Here is a 24,287-nt window from a genome sequence, read left to right on the forward strand (position 1 = left end):
CTTCCAATTAACAGAAAAAAGGAGAGGGGTTATTATTGCTGACACCAATGAAGTGATGATAGAGGTAGAGGGTTTATTATAGCTGATACCAATGCCAGTATCTTTATTATTATTGCAGCTATAACCAATGATGAAGACTTATTATTGCTGTATTTGCTATCAGCTGAATGCCACTTCCTAAAAACCGTTGCACAGCCCTGTGTGTGACAGTACATTAGTTCTGTTATGGTAGGTGAAAACTGGTAGTATTAAAGCAGAGGTACACACGTGTCTAAAGAGGCTCCCAAGCATGAAGTTTTCTAGAAGCGGGTTATTCATGTTATATATATTATTGTTCCTGATTTCCTTAAGGTGGAACCAAAGTTCCAGTTCAAATGTGTGACCAGGCAGGTCTTTATTGCAGAAAGGGACATGTGATATCCCTTCTGAAAAAACACATACCCACATGCCTAACTGCTCTCCTCATCTGTCTCTTCACCTGAAGCAACCTCATTTCCTTTTAGCCCTGGAACTGAATTAACTCCCACCTGCATGGCCACACAAGATGACCTAAGATCTAATCAAGGAAGAGAAGAAGATGGCTATGCCTGCAACAGAACAGGGACAGAATGTAAGAAGGGTTTAGATCTGCTTTAAGATCTGCATGGTGGTCACAGATTGAAAAACATGGGCAATTGATAATTGTCCCTCTTCTTGTCTTGTGTATACTTTGTGACTGTCAGGAACCTAAAAGTTCATGCGGAATTCAGTGCTATTATTCTGATGTGATCCTTCAACTTCAAATATAATTATCAATTTCATTGCACTAATCTGTCATAAAAGATATAGGGGGACAAACTGACTTTTCGGAGGGGGCAAATGGCATGTCGCAGCCTATCCATTCTGTTAAGAGGCTTGGATAGCTGGTGAAACATCTTTAACATTACAAAAACAAGTCCAGCTGAATGTGACTAACTACTACTAGATATGCAATGCCCTGGAAAAATGAGAGCCTCTACTGACAAAGTGGGACAAACATCTATGGAAATGCTTTTGTCTGGTTTTATGTCAACTTTTTCATTCGTATCTGCAGACTTATTCCAAGTTAGTGAGCTTTTTCATCAGAAATTTCAAGAAGGGTCAACAATAGCCATTATATTTTCCAGATTTTTCTAACCAATTTAATGTCAAATCTCCAAGCGTTTCTCATACAGACAAAATATACATTGTTCTAGATTTGTCAGATCTTATTTCTGAAACATTTGCTAAATGATTCCTGCTTGGAAAAAGAAAATGTAAGTAGATTTTGAAAGAAAATATGCTTAGAAGACAACAAACTGTAGACCAGAAATACATAAATGTAGTTTATTGTATTGAAACAAGCAATGTATATAGCATTAAAAACCTATTTAGTTTGCTACATGAATTGTAAACACATTCATATTCACCATAATAACAGTTTCATCCTGCAAATTGCTTTACATTTCTGTTGTCAGTTATATACATTAAGAGGGCACAGTGCAGACAGACTTTGTAGACAACACAGAAAAAATTAGTAAGTACCGACTGTAGAAAAAACAATATTGGCAAACTAATATGCATGTTTGGTGGGTGTGTTCAAAACATAAAACAATCTATATACATCACTTCTTAAAGGGTTTTAGACTCACACATTAAATAGCACAATCAAATACATTCTAACAGTTATATTACAAAATTAAAGACATTTAAAAGGGTAAATCCACACAAAAGCAACATTTGTAAGAGTTGTTAATGGATGCTGTGAAGTTAAAACTTTCTTCCTATATGTATGGGGAACTCCTGATAAAATTCACATATCCACAGCTCACAGTACATTAGTGTGGTAGTCAGTGGATAAGAGTGGGTCTTACATTGCTGGCCATTGGGAAGAATGTCACCCTTCCAGAAAGCCAAAAAGATCACTGGTATCACTTTTAACTGACCTGAGAGTCACACATTGCTCATTGATCAAGGAACCCAAGGCCTCCATGGGACCCTGGCTGAGAAACTCTGCGTCAATATCTTCTATTGACGCAAGCAAAAGAGTTTTGTTCCTTCTTGCCTTTGCCTAAAAAAGTAGAATCTCAATGGCCGTAGTAAGTGGGCAAAGCTAGGATGTCTACAGACCTATGAAAATTAGTTAAAAGGTGAAAAAAATATATAAAAAAATATAATAAAAAAAAATTGTGCCTACCTGCATTTTCTCAAATTCAAATTATAGTTTTATGTGGATTTAACCTTTAGGGAAATATATTTATTAGCAGACAAATACTTGTTTCTCAAATAATGTTGGAGAAGCCGTCAGTGACAAACCATAGGGAATTAGCTTGCAATATCTGAGCATACTAAAAATAAGCATAGCACATGTGCATTAAAGAAAACATGTCTACCATTTGCATTGCTTAAAAATAAGATTCCTGCAAAAGTGCCAGTAATACAACTATTTGTTTTTTATCTTTATCGGCCAGAAGCTTTGCTCCTTGTGCCTATCTGACTTTGTTTCACTTTGTAATCAGAGACTAAACTTTTCTGTTTTATGGACTAAGCTTGGTTTACCTGCTTGTACACCACCCAGTAGAAGTGTCTTTATTGGTTACTAGATTTCTCTTATTGGATAGCGGTTGAAGTTGGGTGGACATAGTCTGTAGGTACAAATAAATCCCAGGTAACAACATGCACAGAGAATAGTTTCCAAGCTAATAAAGCCATTCAGATTGCTTTAATGTCAAGACTGCATAAAGAGTAAAATGTTTTTAGCAAGGCACTAACAAATAGCATTAAAGTAGACAATGATATCTATTTTAAAGTCCTCCATAATGGAGTTTGCGTGATAGGCAAAAACCTCCTTTGCAGCCTTTTTTAAGCGGTAATGTTTTTAACATGCATCTATTGATCCTTTATCCACCGTGCTCTAAGGTTACTCCGTTGATTTGGTGTTACAGTCCTACTATTGGTATTTGGGTCAGACACTAAATTCTTACAGACAATAACACCATAAACAGGGTGAAAGGAACATCACAGCATGGACAATTAACACCTCTGCATGTTTGCTATGGACAAAAATATAATAATGTCCCAAAACTGATTATAGCCAAGTGCATTGGAATTGCCTATCTGAAAGTTCATCCAAAATGGAACTATGTCCAACACTCATATTACATGATTTGTCCATGTGTTATAGCAAAAATATACTGCTTGACAAAATTACTGTTGGGATTAAACCTGCAGAGCAGTTAGCGTTGCTTAATAGCCAGGGTTCATATTTTTCTAGCAACCTGCACGTCACAGCAAGCAGTAAGAAAGAACAGGTCTCTTTATCAACAAAGTGTAACAGAGCATTAGTAAAAATTTGAAGAATATTAAAGTCATCTTACTGGATCACTATCAGTGTCAGTATACAGTGCAGTATACAGTATAGAGACCTGCTGGTCAATGTACAACAACCTAGGACAGCTCAAACTGTCAGCATTTACTGGATATACCTCTTTACAGGAGGGGGTAACTAGGGAATAGGGATCCCCTATTACTAAATACTGTGGATTGTGAGATCTGAATGCAAACCAGTAATATTGATGACAATGATCTGCACCTTAAGAGCTATTCATCTAAAAGGAAAGAAGCCACAAGACAATCGGGAACATTAAAAACATGATTGTATTAAGCCAGTTATGATCCTAGTAAATAACGCTTTTTGCAAAATACCTTGAACCCCACAACAACAGTTTATAAATTATTACAATATGTATTTTGTATTTACACAAAGCTGCAACTTTAGGCAATTTGAAATAGGGCACCTTTGTCTTTAGACGTTTTTCTTGGCAGCTTGATTAGGTGTGACATGAATTCCAGGTTGTGAATACAGACAATTATTGGTTTCCTGGTATTAATAAAACCTACTTGAACCTTCAGTGTTGGTCCAGGCTCTAACGGAATGCTTAGAATCTGCAAAGCTAATATGGTATATGTAGATGTTACTAGGTGATATGGGTGGCTGATGAGTTCTTACTATTAGGAACTAATAGAACATTTACTCATATTAATAAGCCAACAAGAACTGTTTTTGTGGGTCTAGTAATATAGTCATTGTTTCTTTGCACATCTAATTCATATATAATGTACCACACTATTACCTTTATGGCTGAATATTTTAATGATGATGAATAAACATAACATCTAATTAAATATCTAAAGATATCAATTACAGTGTGAAATGTTTTTTTATGGTAATACCTGGAAACTCATCATTTAAGTTAATAAAAATAGGATGTATAAACAACTGCTTATTGTAATATAACCTAAGCATTGGTGAATATATAGATATTACTTATAATAGTCTAGACATTCCCAAGTTCTGACACAAATTAAAAATAAGACAGTTCAAAGTCACCAAAGACAAAATACTTGACAGATACCACTATGTTACTATAAATATAGTCTAGTACCATAATAAAGGTCCTTTTTCAAATTAGGCAATTGGCTATGGTATACATGACTCTTCAGTCTAAACAAAAAGTCAGATAATGTGCATTACTGATTTGTATCCCTGTACCAATCCCTATACATGCTTTCTATTTTTCTCTGCTGCATAACTGCCAATGTACCTTTAACACACATGTAGAAAATATGTATTATATTTTTGTTTGTTTTTTTGTTTAACAGCTGAAACAGATTTAAACTGATAATTTTTAAACATTGGGAAATATAAATACGAAAATGGAAAACCAACACACAATCATTTTATACTTCCAATCTCTAACAAGGGACCAGGTTGGCTGCTATGGGCACCAGCTTTACTTTTTGTTCCGGCTATCAAAACACAGTCCTTACATACTTGCATGCTGAAGAATAATGGGCCTGTTCCCCTCATTCAACTGAATAGTCACTGATTTAAAACATGCCTTGCCAAACACACTGTGCTTATGTACAAGCATTTAGCAACTTTAGTCACCTCAACTGTATTTTCAGATTTCTGTAGTGACCAATTGGTCCTGCCTTACCTTTCTTTAGATCACTAATGGATTTTTTTCTGTCAGTATTCTTGGCTTATCCACCAATGTCACTGTTACTAAGCAAAGCAAAAGAGTTTCCCTTTTCAGTTTCATGTAAACCCATAAGTGTAAAAATGCTTTGTGTTGCCAGGTTGGTGGAGTTGGGACCCCAAGACAAAACAGCTCACCACCAGTATGTTCTAGAGATATGACACGTATGGGTGATTCAAGTGTCAATATCCATAAAAATGTGAAGTGGTCAGACTAAATAGACCACTTGCTTATCTATAATTTTTCTTTATTTTATGGTTCTGCATTTTAATGTATGTCATTACACAATGATAAATGCTCCTTTAGGTAAAATCTGTAAACTAATAATGGCACTTGAAACATCTAATCAGATTTTTAGTCTGACATTTAGGATTGCATGGGGGTCGGGTGTAAATCCCTTTTATTACAACAAGCAATATATATAAGTACAGGTATAGTTCAGCTTTTCTGAAGCCAAGATAACCTTTTTATATAACATTTTAAAATAACTGAGAACATACAGAATTAAACCAATTTCTGTTTTACTATGGTAGATCATATTATAAAATGTGTGACAATGAAAGTACACAGTCTTAAACAAACATCCACCAACAGAGCTGACAGCAATGATATCAGCTACTGGCACATTAAAATTTATTGGAATTGTATGTAACAGCCACAGCAAGCTAAAAGCAAAGCTTTTCCTGATGACTCATGGATATGAACAGCAGGATTATTGTCAGCATTGAACTACTGCACAAAGGAGAGCTTTCATTACTTTCAGGTAGCGATGAATGTTGTAGTAATGTGATGGAAACAATTTCCCTTCAAAGAAAATATCCCCCTGTAGGTACTCCTGTAATTTCTCTATTCTTTTTGTTAAATTATTATGTTACAATTAATACTTTTTACTTTTAAATATTAGTAGGAATACTAGTATTTTTTTAAACTAACTTCACTTTTATGAGACCTTCTTAATTGTTTGCAGATTAAAAAAACATCTCGTAGCCAACCTATTACAATACTTTCTTATTTCTTTCTTATTCACATCAAACCATTGGGATCAATATTACACTAGGGTTGACTGGCCCAGTGATTGGAAAAAGGATTAGAACTATTATTGATATAATCAAAAGATCTTACCAAGCAGCAAAACCAAAATGGTTCATTTTTGGTAATTTTGTCCATGCTGACAGTAAAAACAATTAACGGTCATTTTTATTCTATCACTTCCACACTTTGTTCCATCCATTGGCAAATAAGCCATGTTTTTCCAACATCTGTGTTGGAATTTACATTGCGATGGCAAAGTTCTTGGCTGAACCCCATCAAGCAATACCCCAAACTCTTACCTAGGATCTGACATTCCGCAGATTTGGAAGGTCCTTTGATTTCTGCCAATATCGTCTACTTTTTGATCTCTCAAGCTTTTCCACTTTCATCAGATGGCATCCCACTAATTTAAATAGGAAAATTTGGTGTGCAGAGATGTAAAGCACACCAATTGAAATTTCATTTTACTCTAGCAGACTAACTTTAGAACATATTATTATATCTTCATATAAATTTCTGCATTAATGCAAGCTTAAAGAAAATGTTTACAGTGATAGGTTATGTGTGTGCTTTGACTTGAAATTTTTCAAATTATAATTTTATGTTCATCTGCCATCAGCTTTCCGCATTTGAGCTATGCAAACCCTTTCCCCATGAAATCTCCAAAACACTATGGGGTCTTTTATTAACTTAATGCAATGACTGATGATGAGCCGAAGCCCACAATATTCTGATTTTAGCATTCATCAGCAGTAGTCAGACTAATAAATTTAGATGCCCAACAGTTTGCTATGGACTGCAATGCAATATTTCTGTGCAATATATGACGACAGTATAAACATAAACTCATTAGGAGCCATCTTCTTTTGCATCCAGCAAATTGTCAACAAATTTAATTTATTTCCATGTTAATAAAAAAAATCAATAAATAAGGTGTAAAAATAGCTTCAGTTTATGGGAGCCCGAACAATATTAAAAAACACCAAAGCCGCAAGTAGGCAATATCATTGAATATGCCATTACTATAGAACGTGAAACGTTTGAGCTCTTAGTAAGAATGGAGAGGAACACTTAGGACTGAATGTTCTTTTGCTCTACTGAATATAAATATTTAATTGTATTTTTTATTTTCATACTTTTTCCTAGGTGACTTGTAACAAAATTTGAAATTCTGTGGCTGAAATCTTTAAAAAAAAATGCTTAAGACCCAGGCAACTGATTTCTTCGATTTCTACTTTTTCTGGTATTCAAGAGGACTTTTAATTTGCCATAATCTCCTTTAAGTTTTGGAACTTCTGACACCTGACTTTTTTTCTGTCTGCTTTCCTTGCAGTATTGGTTTATCATTTGCATCTCCGAATGACTAAATGATCCAGTGAGGTCCTTTGGATGGAACTGCAGTCCACTCAATGTACTGGCCCAGATCCACTGAGATTTGTCAGTCATAAAATTCACAAGCTCTGGTTCTAAGATTTTCAAGTTGATTTTGGCTACTGTTTGCTTAAAGCCATTTTCAGTTGCTATACAGTGATAAAGTCCTTGATCAGCGTCCTGGACAGAACGAATAAGAAGTCCTTGACCAGTTGAAATGATCCTTTCGTTTATTTTTACCTGTAAAAGAAAGATGAAGGATTTTAAGTTCAAGGCAAGTAAAAAGAAATAAAAAGAAAAACTAACACCACCTGAGAATTTTAAATTGGCATAGCCTCATCCCATGTCCCAATATCTGGTTATTAACCATTTTTTCAGTTTAAGCTAACTAACCCAAAATATAATGTTGCCCGTATCTACAGTGTACAATCAGACAGGGATTTAGCAGATAAAAAGATTTGAAGTATGAAATGAAATGTCTCTCATCCTAGTTAAAAATACATTTACATGGGATCGCCTATACCAGTGATTCTCAACCAGGGTCCTCCAGGAGGTTTGCTAGGGGTTCTTTAAACAATGAGCAATTTGTGCTTCTCAGGCCAATTTAACTGATACCAATAATCGTATTATTATAATATCTTAACATAATTCACACTGACCAGCTATATAAGAAGCATTCTTCCGACTGACTATCACGGTAATATATTGTAAGCTGTGAATAAAGCAGTCATAGTAGGGGTTCCCTGAAGACCTCAAAAATATTTTAAAGGATAAAAAGGTTAAGAAACACTTTATTACACAAACCACTGGGCATGAGTTATAGTTGCAGACTCTGCAAACAAGCACAAAGCAGCATTGCCTAGGTAGACTTCCAGTGACCCCACTCTCATCAATGTTTAATAAATATCATCAGGAACCCCAAATGTAAATACCATGAAACAAGACTGTCCAGTATGCTAATGTCATGACAATGAAGCTCTAATAGCATTACCCTGATATCAACTACTTGAAGGGTGCAAAAATACATTCTTACATTTTATATTAAACATTTGTAAATGCATTCAGTGAGAGTAGTGAATATATTTCTTTAAATCACCTGATTATAACCCACGGTGGAAACAATGGCTTTATAACAGTCTAAATGACACCAGAACAACATTTAGAAAATTTACACAACCAACCTGAATGATCACAGATCAATCTATATGTGTGCATAAAGACAGTTAGTTATACGGGGTTGAAGAACTATTATCCAGTTGGTGAAGAGATTTGATCTGAAGGCAAAATACATTGGCAAACCCATATCTTGTGGCTGATGGTCAGGGAAAATTGATTACATTTGAAAAGTTTTAGAGGTTTCTGACTGCATGAATGACTTCCTGACAATCCAATTCAGAAATAGTGTTTTAAAATAGCAAGTCTCAACCAGCCAGCTGCATGACTCTAATTATGTTTTTAAAGAAAGTATACTTGCCACCACTGTAAGGGGGCATTCTTTCTGTAAGGGGTTCTCTTAGATTCTCAGGAGTACAAAGGTTGAGAGAGGCTGTTTTAACAGTTCAAACACCTCACCTCAAAACACCTAAAAATATAACACCTGAAAACTACTAGTTTTATGGAAGAAAGAAAAACAGTATACAAGTGCTGTCACTTAACCACCAGCCATTGAAGTATAAAGGAAAAAATGGCAACTGGTAAATTGGTTGTTTTATTCACTGGAAATAAATATGTAATACCTCGTACAATGGTCTAAATTCAAAACATATCTATTTTATAGGATCATGGAAAAAAGTGCAAAGCAGAATTCGACTACTGACATAAGTGTAAAGATTCTGACTTTAAACTGTATATGCTGGAAGATTAAATGTTTGCGACCCTTCTGTACAAAGAACCTATTGTATGGTAGACAGGACTGACACGCTTAGTTTCACGTATTCCATCTGGTTCCAAATAGTTCTCAATCGTAACATTCACTCAGAAGATCGAAACACACTTGAATGTATTTTCCCCTGTAAAGTAAGCCAGTAACATTTGTTTCTTGGCAATCAGAAGACTAATTTCCAGACAATGATGCTGACATTGTCTAGAAGGAAAGTGCAGCTGCTGATTTGGGTCATACAGTAAGGTTAACAGCTCTAAATTGTAAGAATCACAAAAAAACTTCTATGGGAAATCAATAATAAAAGCAATTTAATGCTTAACTCAAATCTCAATGCAATTAAAATCAAAAGTAAAATTAGGGAGCAGCAAGTTATTAATATATTATTATTATTGTTATAGCATATATCAAATATAACCAGTTCAAATCAAAATATGTATCAAACTATAGCCAGTTTGTAAATGAATAACCTATATATATATATATATATATATATATATATATGCATTATATCTTGTAGTTTATTAGGTATAGTTAAAATAAATGTCGAAAACTATAAACAAACCCATACACGGTACCAATAACCGGGCCTATTATTAGAGCACTGTTACTTTGAATTACATTTACGTTTTCTATACTGAATGTCTATAATAGGTCCATGTTTATCTTATATGATGTTTCAATTGTGATCTGAAAATTCTTGCAGTGACAAATGTGCAAAACTTTAAACCAAAATCTGCACTGCAAAAGGAGAACAATTTCAGATTAAATGCACTGCACATGCAGTTCTCGGATTCTGAATAATATCAGAAGCATCTGAAACTAAACTCACAGTGTTGTGAATGAATGCTCCATCCTGCTCATTATGTCTTGGATGACTTAGTAATCACATGACTATGAACCACCAGTTGGTGAACTTAAGTTAATAGTAATGCCAATGCTGTGAATTTAAAATGGAGTTTGCAAGTGTTTCCCTAGAGGTGCACTCTATAATACTTACAGCTGCCCTCCCTCTAGACGAGTTCATGGATAACCTTTGAAATAATACTTGGACTTAAGAAGCTTGTCAGTAGGAACTTTCCGAAAGAATAATAAATGTGTTGAACTTGGTGAGTCACCTTCCTAGCACTGGATATTTGAGGGCTATAACTCACCTCTTTCCTTCGGTCATTATCCTTCTGAAGCAGCCACTTGACAGAGGCCTGTGGAGACTTTGAGCTGCACTCCAAGAAAGTTGTGTTATTTCTCACACCATACTGTATAATCTCCTCTGTGTTCCTGTAGCCTTGTAAGAGTAAAAAAGAAGAAAACAGTTCAAACTGTGCCAAACACATCCGTCTTCCAATACTCTTGAATATATTTAGCCATCTTGGAAAGGACCAAAGGAAAAAATATAATGCAGCCACATCACATGGGTGCAAACCTTTATGAGCTGGACAGCACCTTTAACTGAGGGCATATATCATCAATTATTACTGAACCATGACTTTACTCTGGAATAAATTAAATGTGAAATCAAATGCCAAGAGGAATGGAAATTGGAAACTATGCTCTATTTTCAGATTTTGTGGTGAACGCTACATAATAATTTGCTTTAAATTGGAAATACTATGCTCAGCCTCAGAAATAATGTCTTAAACATTTATAAAAAGCCTTAAAAGTGTTACTATTGTTTGTTAAACTGTTAAATAGTTTGTGGATAATGCACATAGCATGCTACTGGTTTTTATTTCATTTACAGTGGTTAGCAGTAGGATTATTGGCTTCTGGACTTTTGTATTGACTTACACTAAATATAGTAAGGCAACTGTACAGTCTGCAAGTGGTTGTATGCATTTCATTAAACCACATAAAGGAAACTATTCATGTGTACTAAGTAACACTTGCTATATTTCTTATTTAGTACTGGTGGCAATTTCATCTTAGCAGTAAAAATGACACTTTTAACTTTCAAAATTGTTGACTGTAACAGCACGGAAGAAAAGAGTACAAGTGATATGTCAGCTACATCCTAAATTAGAATCCTAAAAATAACCGGCAATTACTTATCCTGTTATTCCAGCATCACTGATTAGATATTTACTGCCACTGAAGGCATTCAACTTTAAACGGACTGATTCTTAAAATATAAAGTTTGGCTGTTTTACAAAGATTCATTAGCACAGTTCCATTAGCACTTCCACGTATGTGAGAGATGCTAAGGTCCATTCTGTTCTTCTTGCCAACAATCAGTAGTTTGATAGCCATTTTCCAGCAAAAGGATTTAGAACCGGGAAATGCTGACTGGTGTTGCATCTCCACTAATGTGGTGGCTTCCAAGCAATCATAACCTAAGTCTCCGCAGTACTTGTGCAGAAAACAACCAATAGCTGAAGAATAAAATGCTCTGTACTTGGGCTGGAATCTACCCTCTCATTGGCACCTGAACAAGGTGGTTTGGACACTGCACCTACCTTCTTGGCCTACCCACCTTCTTTCAGCAGATAATATCATTTATTAACTTCATGTTGTATATGAAATGAGAATAAGGTAGGTAAAACTAACACTAATAATAGATATATAAAATATGTGTACATTAAATGTCATTAGATTTCCAAGTGTTCTGAAACTACTCAATGAGCTAGTAAATATTAGTTATTGCTGAAAGATTTGGCCTAGCACTTAACTTACTAAAGGAAGTATAATATATTATAATTTCAACAAGAAAAAAAACCATATAAAAACAACATATTATTCACCTTTCAAGTTAAATCCACGGCACTGAGTAACAGGATTTCCATGTTTTATGTCCTGTCTCCTACTTCTCCTACAAAATAGAAGAACATCATTGGAGTCAATAAAGTTAATAAGTTAGTAATGTAAAGATCTAGAAATGCAAAGGTTTTAGTTAGCTTGAAGCTTTAGATGGTATGAATAGTGTTAGGAAATAGGTTGAGTGTAATGTTCAGAACGTATTGTTTAGGGTAAGGATCAATGTTTAGGATATCTGGGGACATCCATGGTTATATACTTGTACCTAGTGTATTCTGCTAGGCTCCTTCGGCCAAAAAGTTAACATGGTAAATTAGTAATATTAGACATTTGGAGCCACTTTATTATGAAGATAACCCTAGCTACACATATTACATAAGAATCAATGTTCATTATTATCTTTTAATAATTTAGCTAATTTAGCGTCTGTACAGCTGTCCTCCATTATGCTTGCTTGCAGCTTTCCAGTAAATGGTTTATTTGAAGTCTGACAATTTAATAGAGGGGGTTACTCTCTTAAAATAATAGGACCCCACAATTTCCAAAACAAACCAATGATTGGTGCAGTTATTTCATTGTTAAAGTTCAGCAGTGTGATGTCATCTTTGTTAACAAACTATTTTGTAATAATTTTTGATAACTATCTTAATTTCCATAGGATTCATTTCAGTTGATGCTAAAGAACTATTACTGCACTAGACCTCATTGCCCCAGGCCACTGTCAGAACTCCTTTAAACTCTAACAAAACCAAACTAATTGTTTAACCACCAGTGGTGATGTTTAGGTTAATCCTAATGCTGCTTTTTGTGCACATTACCTTTTCCCTGATGGATAAAATCTTGAACAATATTTTCCATCCCAGGCACAGTAGGGATCTCTGGCTAGGCAGCAGTCAGCGCAGGCAGTTCCATAGATATTGCAGCGATGTAAAGATACCTGAGTGACTCCTTCCTCTGAACTGACATACAGTTGTTGCTGTGAACAAAATGTGTATTATTAAACACACATACACACACTTAGCATTCCTTAATATTTAGGAAATTAGGAAGTTCAAAGATTACATTTAAAAATGTAAATATTTTGCTGAAAATAGGCTTTTGCTTTTGGCAGTTCTTTTTGCAGTGCATTGTTCAATGTTGGGAAAACAAAAGAAGAATACAACATTATTCTTTAATACAACTGTTTCCTATTTTTTTAGTGATCCTACAATTCTTGTGATATACACACCTCTGGTAGTTTGTAGGACTACTCTGCTACTTCCCAAGTTAGATTTAATGTTTCCTGAGCCAGCCAATGCTTACTGGACTAAAACCATACATACTCCGGTAACTTGTCGCCCCAGAATGATTAACATAAATTGTCTTGGATGACAACTATCTAGCATAGCAGTCCCCAATGCTGTTAAGCAATCTACTGTGCTGGATCAGTACATGTTGAAGTGCAGAAGACCATTGTCATTTTCTTCTGGAGGATGACACAATGGGGTGAAAATGGTACACAGCTTAGTGGGATGGTCCTGGTCAACTTTCCAATATCTCTTCTGCTCCCTCAAATATTTTGCATCACAGATCCTTCCCTTTCCTAAAATCCCCCCCATACAGATACCCCTCCTTTTAAATCTTCCAATGGAGAGACCCGTTGCAGTGACACCTGTATAAGATGTATGACATTTCCTTTCAGTTCCAGTTGCAATGTTATTTTTGTAAATACAAAGTCAAAACACAGAGTTTTTAGATTTTAATGTATTTCTTTAAAGTATTGTAAGATAGGGGAAAGGAATTATGTTTAAACAAATGCTAAATTAAAATATGGCCACTCTAGTAACTATTAGCGCTACACCTGTACACCTATGTGCAGCAAAAAAAACAGAATTAATTATTGGGATGACACTACATTTTAAATTCCACCTACTGAAATGATGTGCCTGGAATAAGATATATGTTTTCCTATTAATATAGTTCGGGGAATTAATTTTTCAAGCTCAGACTGTAATTATAGTCATCAGTTGCTGGCAAAAAATGAATTTAATCTGTCATGAGTAGTCATTAAATTAACAGAGAATCTTAGAGTTGTGTAATGCTAAGCTTGCGGGTATAGTTCCCACTACAAGAACATCAAATTAGATAAAGCTGTGTTGTGAAAGAGACATACAAAAAATTCAGGAACATCCAACATCAAGAAAATTAATGTGACTTTTACTCTACACAGTTTTGCTGCAAGTTTTAGACACAAAAATAAAATTCTATCCCCAATTTAATTTGAGCTACATTGAGGTGCTTTACCTTTTTAGAAGAAATCTTCATTGAGGTTACTGGAGCATGACTCTATATAATGAGAGAAAACAGCCTAATGAAAACTAAAGCCAAATAATATTAACATAAGAAATGAGGTTATGTACCTATAGCTACAACTATACAATAATAAGCACTGTGTACTTGTCTTTCAGGTCCAGAGGTTTCCCCAATGAAATCTGAGGCATATAAAAACTAGGAGAATGTAACAGAGACCCCTTTTGATCACCAGTAGCAAAAAATAGTTTGTGTGAGACAAACAACTGACACTGATGGGTTGATATACTAAAGATATAGAGAATAGTAACTTTTCAAATAAGTGTTGCTTTCACTGTGCTTCCAATGAGCACATCATCCTGAAACGTGGTGTTCAGTTATGATTAAGAGAATATTTTCCAGTCACTCATGGGATCTAATCATTTAAAAGAAGCCCCAGGTTTAACCTTTAAAGAAAACTTTTCCTTTACTGTTGTCATTCTTCTCTTGCCCATGGCCATTGGGGGAGAGATAACCAGAACTTCAAGGAATGGGCAAACTATCAATCACTCCCCTTCACTTATGTGACAGCGCTGGTGATTGAGCTTCTGGGGAGGGTGGACCCCTTTTGGGCTGAGGGTAATGTGAATTGCCCAAACTTTATTGTTTTAAAAAGTGCCTAAATGTGTTAGAAAGTTTTTTTTTGTTGTTGCCTGTGTTATAGAAGCTGGTGGCTTTTGGACAAATACACCTATGGATTTTAGTGCTTTTGGTGGAAAATTCTGGAAAATTACACCTATCCTGATAATTTCTTGTTCTGGTATCAAGGGAATAAATATAATTTATGTAGAGAAGAAAGCAATACCAAAAAAAAGAGATAATATATAACAGCATATTGCTAGGCATTGGGGGTCATTTTTGATATTTTATTTAAAGATAAAACAGGCTTTTTTTATTGTCTGCACCATGTAAAAGTATGGTTACATAATTGGCCATGAGTACCTTATTTGGTTTACGCATAATATTAACATAATAAAATATATTTAATCCGAATCATATTTCAGTAACAGCATGACTTCCATTGGTTACATACTAGTAAAAAAATCCTGTTTGCTTTTCTATGACAGCTATACACAGAGATAACCGAATTTATCTTGTCTGACTTTTCTAAGTCTGAATATGCTCACTGAGGTCATAGTTGTAGTTTACAAAACATTACGTTATTTCAAGGCCAGTTTCTTGTCTAAGTCAAACACACATTACAACACTACTTCTATAGTGTGATTTACAATGCCAAGAGTGTTAGATCAAAGCTGTATGTAAACATGTTCACTTTTAGAAAGAAAAGCTTGTGCCAAACCTTGAAAACCTCCAGCTCTTCCAGAATCAACTCGGTGCTTATGGAGCTGTTACCAGGAAGGACAACCACTTTCTGGACTGTTCCTTTGTCTAGAAGTGCAGAAAATACAAAAGAAAAGTATAAAGTATAAAACCTGTAATTTAAAATTTCAATAAATGTTTTATGTAGTAGGTGAAGCTAAAGCCAAAATCTCCCCTATGCTTTACTATATTTGCCACATCATTATACCACCTAGGAACAGGCTCCAAACAAAAAAAAGTACCTGAAATGGTTGAACTTTTTAGTTTCAAGTTTACATTTATGGGGAGCAGAATATAAGCTTTTAATTGCTATGCAAACTAAGAATATTCTGCACGACAAATCAACTGACTGTAAGCAAAATCCTTTTTTTTCATGTGTCCTAAAGCTCTCTTTGTGAACAGGATAGGACCTAACCATACACAATGGTAGCCTTTAGGAGTACTGTACTATGCAATATAGGGATTTGTGTTTTTTGGACAGATGACTTTCTTTTGACACAAAAGCAGGTAGTATATTTATATGGACAATAAGGAGTTAGGATTTCATACTCTATATTAGTGTTGGTCGAATAGCTCACTATTCGATTCGACAGCTATTCGGCCGAATAGAGCAAAATAATTGGGGTGGTCGAATTCGAATTCGAATCCCATTAAAGTCAATGGGAGAAAAATTCGGGTTTGTTTCAGCACTGTGTAGAGCTTCTACAGCCTCCAAACAGATGTAAAAAGATAAAAAAACAGAAACAAAATAAATAATTTAAAAAAAAAAAAAATTTTTTTTTTCCTCCCGAATTTTTGCTGTCGAATGCAGCAAAATTCGGTTCGGGTATACCCGAATTCGAACAGCCATATTCGGCTCGAATATAGGGACAACCCGAATTCGAACATCAACACTACTCTATATATGCCAGACTTTAATGGATCATAAACGTGAGGGGTGCCAGTGTGGTTACCTATGCCTGCTTTATTGGTTCAGAAATGTCACTGTCATCCCTGTAATCCCTGGCATACAATATACAATGCTGGAAAATACCAGTTAGACAAAGCAATTTTTATTGCAGTTTAACAAACCTTGACATGTAGAATGTCCTATGGCTACACCATCATGCTTGATAAGCCAATGCTCACAGTACTGAGTTTTTGTATTATGTAGCTTGTTACTCCTTTATATCCTATCCTATATCATAACCTAAGTAATGCTTGCCATTATATTTTTTGTTTCCTACTGTAAATTCAACATCTTATATCTACAACTATGCTATATTATAAAATATTGTACAGTATATGGTATAGGTGCCACTCTCACTTTAGCACTGGTGGATTCTACCTCAAACTTAGATGAAGAGAGTATGCTCTGGCAGAGACACCCCATCTCCAGCACACACATTGATCCTTCGCTTCTATGCATCCTCCAGTACACACATTCCTCAGTGTCCCTAGTCCTCCCCATAGAAATTCCCTACTAAGCCTGACACAAAGACTTATGCTGAAGAATAGTTTTGCAGCCCCCTCTCCCAGCAGGAGGAGGGATGGCTGTATTGGCAAGCTGGTATGTGAAAGTCTGTTGAGAAGCAATGCATGTATGGTTTAGGATTGTGTGTGTGCAATACTTAATTGTGTGTTATTTAATGAACAGTGTCATTTTTGTGTGTTGTCCATTTTGCCTGAAGCATGTCCATGCTCACCTAATGATGTTTTCCATACTGTGTGACCTCTCTGCTTCATCTCCATAGCTCTATATGCTCACATCATATAGGCACTGTTTTATAGTATTTTACAGAATCTCCCACTGATTGTGATATCAACTAAAATGACTGTATATAATCTGTCACTAACTATTGCACTGATGTCCCTGTATAATCAGTCGTGCCATCCTTTACACAGATTAATGTTACAGTATCTAATCTCATCTTGGCTGATGTCACTGTTCTGAAATTCCCACTGTCATAATGACAGATTGCGTTGTATATTAAGTGCTTCTATCTGTCACGCTTAATAATGTCTCATTAATGCCAACATGTTATCAGGACATCCTATACTATGTTCAGAGATTTAACACCCCCGTTTCACTCTTACACATTCTTTTACTGTAGTTATCATCTCATCAGACATTTATTCCATTACACGTACACACACAAAACACAAATCACATTTGCAAGTATGAATAGTGCATAAATTTAAACAAATGTTGCTTTGGGGCTGGGACTATTTTTTCCAGTTGTGTAATATCTGTATTTCCATGTCCATGTATCTGAACCCTTGACTATATCAATACTTTGTTTAAACAAGAACTGCAGTCAAAAATATCTGTCACAGTTTGCCTGGCACCAGGCTATCCAAACCAAAGCCTTCTGAAAGTTATTGGATCTATTCCCCTTGTGATTTTGGCAGCACTTCACCTCTTAATTCTATCACCATATTAGTCCACAAGCCTCAAAATGTCAGAAACCGTATAAACTAAGTTATCCTTGCTTGCTAGTGTAAAATCAGAACAGTTCATTTCACTTGTAAAATAAAAAGATTTTTTCTAATGTCATATTCTGTAAATTTAACATGCCATTTGCTGCATAGTTGAACAATATACTGGATTTTGCCAGAAGTCCTGTTACATTTTAAGAAATACAGATGCCATTGAAGTAAAACCAGAGGATGCTGTTCATGTAGTAACTGTCTCCATCACTGTAATTTAGTACACTTATCAGTACATTTGGATTTACACAAAATCACAAAAAAGTACTGCTAGATTTACCTAAACCTGGAAATTAGATTAATATGCTGCCAGGCTGGCAGGAAGTACCACTAATACATTGTTTCTTACTGGAAAAGACTAGTTTCCTTCTAGGTGCCAAAAATGCATAATCTCCTAAACTTGTTTAAAATATGTAATCAGTGTGGTGTTAAAGTCTCTTAATCAATCGAACCAGTTTGTGTTAGCACTGTAGACAATGTATGATTCATAGCCAATAAACCAATTACAGATCCACTAGACAGGGCTGATTTTAGAGTATGGCAAACTGGGCAAATGCCCCATTCCCCAACCTTCTCCTGCGCCCACTTCATATTTGCACAGAGCTTCAATTTGTCTAGAACCTCCCTTGCCACTAGAAGAACAGTTGATGATGGCTTTGAAACGTCTGTCCATTTCCATTGTCAGCAATTGCAGTAGTGCAAGGGTTTTCTGTATAGATCATACTTTTGCACATAGAAGGAGCAAGAAGCTATCAACAAGACCTGAATGTAATTCTGAAGTGTCTTCTAGAGTCTGTACATGACTATGGTTGTTTGGAAGTAGTAGAGATCGCCATAAGTAAATGTTTTGTGTACCAAGTAACGTTGGGTATTATGTGAATACTGATTCTATAAACACAGAGTACCTAGGTGTACTTGCCATTCCCCAAGTCTTGGTTTTCATATGTTGCACTGACAAACATTTGTAACAGTGGCATACTTGTTTTATAAATGATTTGGATTTAGGCTGTGTGTGTTACATAAATCAAGTTTTATATCATTTAATTCCATAGCTCTGCCCACTGTTCATATACAGGAAACAAACCTATTATATTATAACAAAGATTATTAAAGGGTAAGTTGAATAAACATTCAACTCAAAGTTTTTGGTAAAGGCTTGAGAATTAAACCCCTGATGGTTTCTCTTGAGGACATTATTTTAGAAATGGTTGTCTTCCTCATAAACCAACCCTGAAACATCAGTCTGTTTGCATGTTCCAAACAGAAGGTTGCAAAACATTACTATAATCAGAAATAATTTTCCACTCTACAATATCTATAAGGAAAGTAGATCTACCAATGCTCTTTTGCAAATGTATAAAAAAAGCTAACTAAAAGCTACCTCCTAACATTCGATAAATCTTCCACGTACCAAATTACATTTATTTTAATGAAATAAAAAAATAAATATTTTTATATTTGTAATTTTTCTCTTAAATAAAATCTATCAGATGCAGAAACCACGTACCATACCACATCTGTTACATACCAATGTTTAGTATTTAAAACTATATGCCTTTTGTTTATAATATATTTGAGAACCTTGTTTAGAGAAAAAAATGTTTCTTCTACTTCTTGTTTGCATTAAAGGATGTTAATCATTGTGCTACATTTGTGTGTAAAATCCTATGTGTTGAAGGGACTTCTTTGGAAGAAAGGGGATTATAACTGCTTTTGCAGAACACATAGCTTGTCATCACTTGATAAATTGTTGAGAAGTTCTTTCTACTCGAATCTTTTTGTGATAGCTATTCCATAAAACTTAAACAGTATGACACAGTATGATCCAACGCTATAAAGTTATCCAATAGGAATGTAAAGCTTAGCAGTGTTCTTATACTTTGGTACACACAGCAATAAATATGCCTAGCTAGCCATAAACCTAATGCAGCTGAAGATAGGAAATACACTCTTCACTTCATTCTTTGTCACTATCTGTTGTGGAATTACAACAGAAACAACTTAAATCCTTCTGTGATTAACTGCATTATGTAAAAAAAAGTAGCCAATACTGACATTGTTTTTATTGCAGGGAAACCTGCCTAAAATTAAAAAGTTCTCTATAAATGTAAGTATTCTGTAGTATCTCACACTCTTCATTTCATACACTTATATTTGCTGCAAATATAATAGTCGGCTCATATTTTTGCATAAAAGTTTCCCAATTGAGTAAAAAGCATCGTTTAACCAAACCTGGAGTTAGTTATGGATCTTCCATATTGTCTATTGTTCACTGATGGGACCTCAGTACAAGAAATCTCACCTACAGCAGGCACTAAGTCTAAAAAAAACATTTAGTGTATTCATTTTAGATTGCACAGGATAAAGGTAGGGTTGAAATAATTTTTGTTGGATATATGATAACTATAGAAGTAGGGTAGATCTTCCAGGTCCAACTGGATTTGGGGAGATATTGGGCATATTTTACGAATGTCCATTAAGCTGGGGTGATTAAAATAGGCTCAACACATTGAAAGGTTGAATTGCTTTCTTTCCTATAGGTCAAGTTCATACCAACTCTGTGCTGCTGTAAATTAGGTGAAAATGAAATATATGTATTTAAACAAACTTATAATGTGTCACTATGCCACTTTTTAAAACAAAACATACTTCAGTAGGGAAAACAAAATGAAGCATTTTGGCTTCTGCTCTGGAAAGAAATGCACATTGGTGAAACACATTAAAAAATGCATGCCAAAGCATGTTAACTCTGGTATGTTTAACACATGCCAAACAATGCTTCATAAAGGTTTTTTTTAAAACCAGTTCCCAACAGAATATTCTTTCCTTGTAACCTCCTGAAATTATAAAAGTGGAATCCCCTGAATGACCAGTGAACCAGGGGAATCCAACAAAGTGCTTCCCAGTTTGAGTAGGGATCCGCTGACCGCCTGCATTGCCTGGAGTGAGCTAACTTATGAACTCTCAGACAATTCAAAAAGTGAACCCTTTATACTAGTGCAGGTACTATACAGTATATATAATGTCCCTAAACAAATCTACAGTAGAATATATAACTGTAAGAAAGTTTTGGCACTGACAAGCAATGAGCTAAATTACTCACTTATTACTTACTAGCATATCATCCAAGTACTTTAGGATATTACACTATATTGGATCTCCAAGGGAATGTAGCTGTCTAGTAGTCTCGGCTGCTTTGTATAAACATCCAAACTCTATATTGCACAACATTGCTTGGTTCTGCAGTTTACAATATGGCAATAACAGGCCAGATCAAAAGTAGTAAATGGCAGAACATAAGAGAAACTTTCACTGTCTGATGTGATTAAAACTGTATTTCCATATGTAAATTTATCCTTAAATAAACTGAAAACTTGCATACTGTAAGCATATGTGTACAGGATGAACCTTGAGACAGCTACCAATCTTATAATTTTAAATGGCAACATATTATCTAGTTTAAACAACAAAACAGATGTGTGTAATGCAACATTTAAACTTGCCACACACAGAATACTGGCCCAATACTACAAATGTAATTCTAAACTGATTTAAAGAGACAGAATACCAGAAACAAACCAAAAGAAAACCTGTTATCAAGTTACATTGGAGTGTCTATCACCCAAAGCTTGAATTTGGAACAATAGTTCTTAGTTCCATCAGTTCTTTATTTTAAAAAAGGATATCTTTTAAGAAAATATATATTTATACTTTCAAAAATATAAAATTTGAGATTTTGCTAACGAACTCTATTAGCAATGTCTTTTTTTGTCCAACAAACAAACAAGGGAACTTGTAGAATAATCCAGCCTGTCAGCTAAAACACCTTTACTACCCAACCATCCAGATATGGTGATGTGTCATTTGTCACTGCTCTCCTTCTTTGTTCTTTTTATACCAAATGCATATTTACACATAACAAACGTTAATGATTAAATCATCAATGGCTAAGTACACACATATAAACATGTATTAAATCATAAATACTAATGTTTAGTACTGTTTACATTTCTCCTACCTGTTCCAAGAAATAGGACATGGTACTTTCCATCAGCTGCGTTTACTCTGTCCACTGCTATCTTTGTATACTTGTAGTCTGTTCCTGTCCTTACCAGAAGTGGCTTCTTATGTATTGGATAAATGGAGTTAAACATAAGTGGATGATTTCTTATAAATGTAACAACGTCATCTGGGAATTCCTTTGTTGTCAGTACGGTTGGTGTAAATGCACCTCCAGGACACTGCAGGGAAAAATATATTTATTACATCACTTCATACTTGTATTCTAGAAATGTAGACTCAAAGCAGAACTATAGCTATTGCAGAAATTTACAGATAATGTCCCTTCAGCAATAAAACAAACTTACCTGGCTATTCGCTGTCTTCTTTTTTTTAAAAAATGCTAAGTTGGGCATGGGCAGCTCAGTGAATGATGCAAAGTGGAACAACAGAAACATCCTCTAAAAGTCTATCTGTTGGACATGAGATATTCTAATATAAAATTAGGTTTCAATCCTGATTGTCTAAGATTAAAATGGAATAAAGAAGTGACGGGACTACTGCTCAGCCCTCTTACTATTGTATATTAATTCAAACAAAAGTGCCAAATCTTTGCACTGAGAAAAGTAAAAGCATTTCCTAGGTAGACTGAAAAAAGTGTTAGGCCTTCTGACAAATTGTATTTGCTGTCTCTTTAAAAGTTCAGCATTAAACCTTATTTCCTATTTGGTCATAAAGGTAGGAGGGTTGGCTGGGGGTGGGCACCGGCAGCAATGGTGTTCAACGTCAAAATTCGAGTTTTCTGGGTTTCAGGGTTACCACAGCAATAAATATCTATGTAACTACATGAGGGTGCCTGCATTACATTTATTATGCCAGGGGCTAAAAAAAAAAAAAACATCAGAAGACATAAAATGAATAACCAAGCACAGAAATAATATGCAGCAATTTTGGTTTTCCTCCTTTTTCTTCCACATGTCATAAACCATTAAAAATAATATAAAACCACAAAGATTTTCTAAGCCAATTTCCAACTTCCCCTTGGCATTACCAAACAAGAGTTGCTGTGAATGGCTATGGCCGTGTGCTGTTTTGTAATATGATTTCTAATTCCATGTTTGTTTAATTCCATGTTCCTAAAGGAAAGCTGCAGAATTTATGGAGGCTGCCTTCAATGACATCTCCTGGAAATGCTAGTTGTCAAACTATTTCAATGTGGCCAGATCATTTTTGCAATTTTTCACTATTTTTAACAACCAAAAGACCCACCAAACCATATATTTCCATCTAACATCTCTTTGTTAATTTGCAGGTTCTTTCAGAAAGGAGAAGAGTGTCTTTAAGCAGAAAAAGAGACCAGGAGAGAAGAAGCTTTAGCAGTAACAAGAGGGTTGCACCTCTATTTTTCTTCCTTACTGGATGCATAATTGACATTTATCGATGAGAACACCAATTGGAGAACAAAAATATCACAGTGTAATCGAAAAAAAGAAAAATGATCCTCAAATGATCATCATGATCGTATAAACTTACTGTTCCAGGCCTTGGGTATGGAATTCGACCCTGATAAGGAATCAGTTGGTGATTGGGTCCTTCTCTGTGAGCAAATGGTCCATTGAACACTGTCTGAATGTCAGACATGTGATATACACATACTGCAGATCCTTTAAACACTGAGCTAAAGAAAAGAGAAAGAAGAAACACTGCTATTAAAATCTATACAGTATATAGAGTCATAGATAAAAGAGACATGTAAAAATACTATAGTAATTATTATGTCTACTATTTGCCATTATTGCATACCACCAGCATAGGCACCCTGTAAAAAATTTTGAAAAATTTCACATGCTGTTACTAATAATTAGGGAAATATAGGCTTGGCAAATTAAAGTGAACTATACTTTAATATGAAATAATTGTAAGTAGGCAGATTGATAATTGCAAAAGGGACACACGATGGCAATCTACAAAAGAATAAACTGAGCTGAGCATTTACCTCTGCCAAGAATAAATGAATAACATCATTACAACCTGGCCAAACAAGATGGCTAAAGATCCTCAGGCTGAGGAGTAGAGGTAGAGTGTAGGTTAAAAAAAAA

At 35.0% G+C, this 24,287-nt stretch overlaps 1 protein-coding gene across 1 annotated transcript in view; it reads right to left on the bottom strand.

The window, feature by feature from the left end:
- Window positions 1–1,330: 1,330 nt before the first annotated feature.
- SEMA3C (semaphorin 3C) overlaps window positions 1,331–24,287 on the bottom strand; it is an 87,438-nt gene continuing 64,481 nt past the window's right edge. The window contains exons 11-18 of the mRNA XM_072401740.1: window positions 23,722–23,866; window positions 22,208–22,430; window positions 15,701–15,789; window positions 14,356–14,397; window positions 12,891–13,048; window positions 12,060–12,127; window positions 10,476–10,606; window positions 1,331–7,682 (exon numbers count right to left, since the gene is read on the bottom strand). Coding sequence (XP_072257841.1) covers window positions 7,272–7,682; window positions 10,476–10,606; window positions 12,060–12,127; window positions 12,891–13,048; window positions 14,356–14,397; window positions 15,701–15,789; window positions 22,208–22,430; window positions 23,722–23,866 — 1,267 coding nt within the window. The 3' untranslated portion in view covers window positions 1,331–7,271. The remainder of the gene's footprint in view (window positions 7,683–10,475; window positions 10,607–12,059; window positions 12,128–12,890; window positions 13,049–14,355; window positions 14,398–15,700; window positions 15,790–22,207; window positions 22,431–23,721; window positions 23,867–24,287) is intronic.

This window comes from Pyxicephalus adspersus, chromosome 2 (assembly GCF_032062135.1).
Source record: "Pyxicephalus adspersus chromosome 2, UCB_Pads_2.0, whole genome shotgun sequence".
NCBI lineage: Eukaryota > Metazoa > Chordata > Amphibia > Anura > Pyxicephalidae > Pyxicephalus > Pyxicephalus adspersus.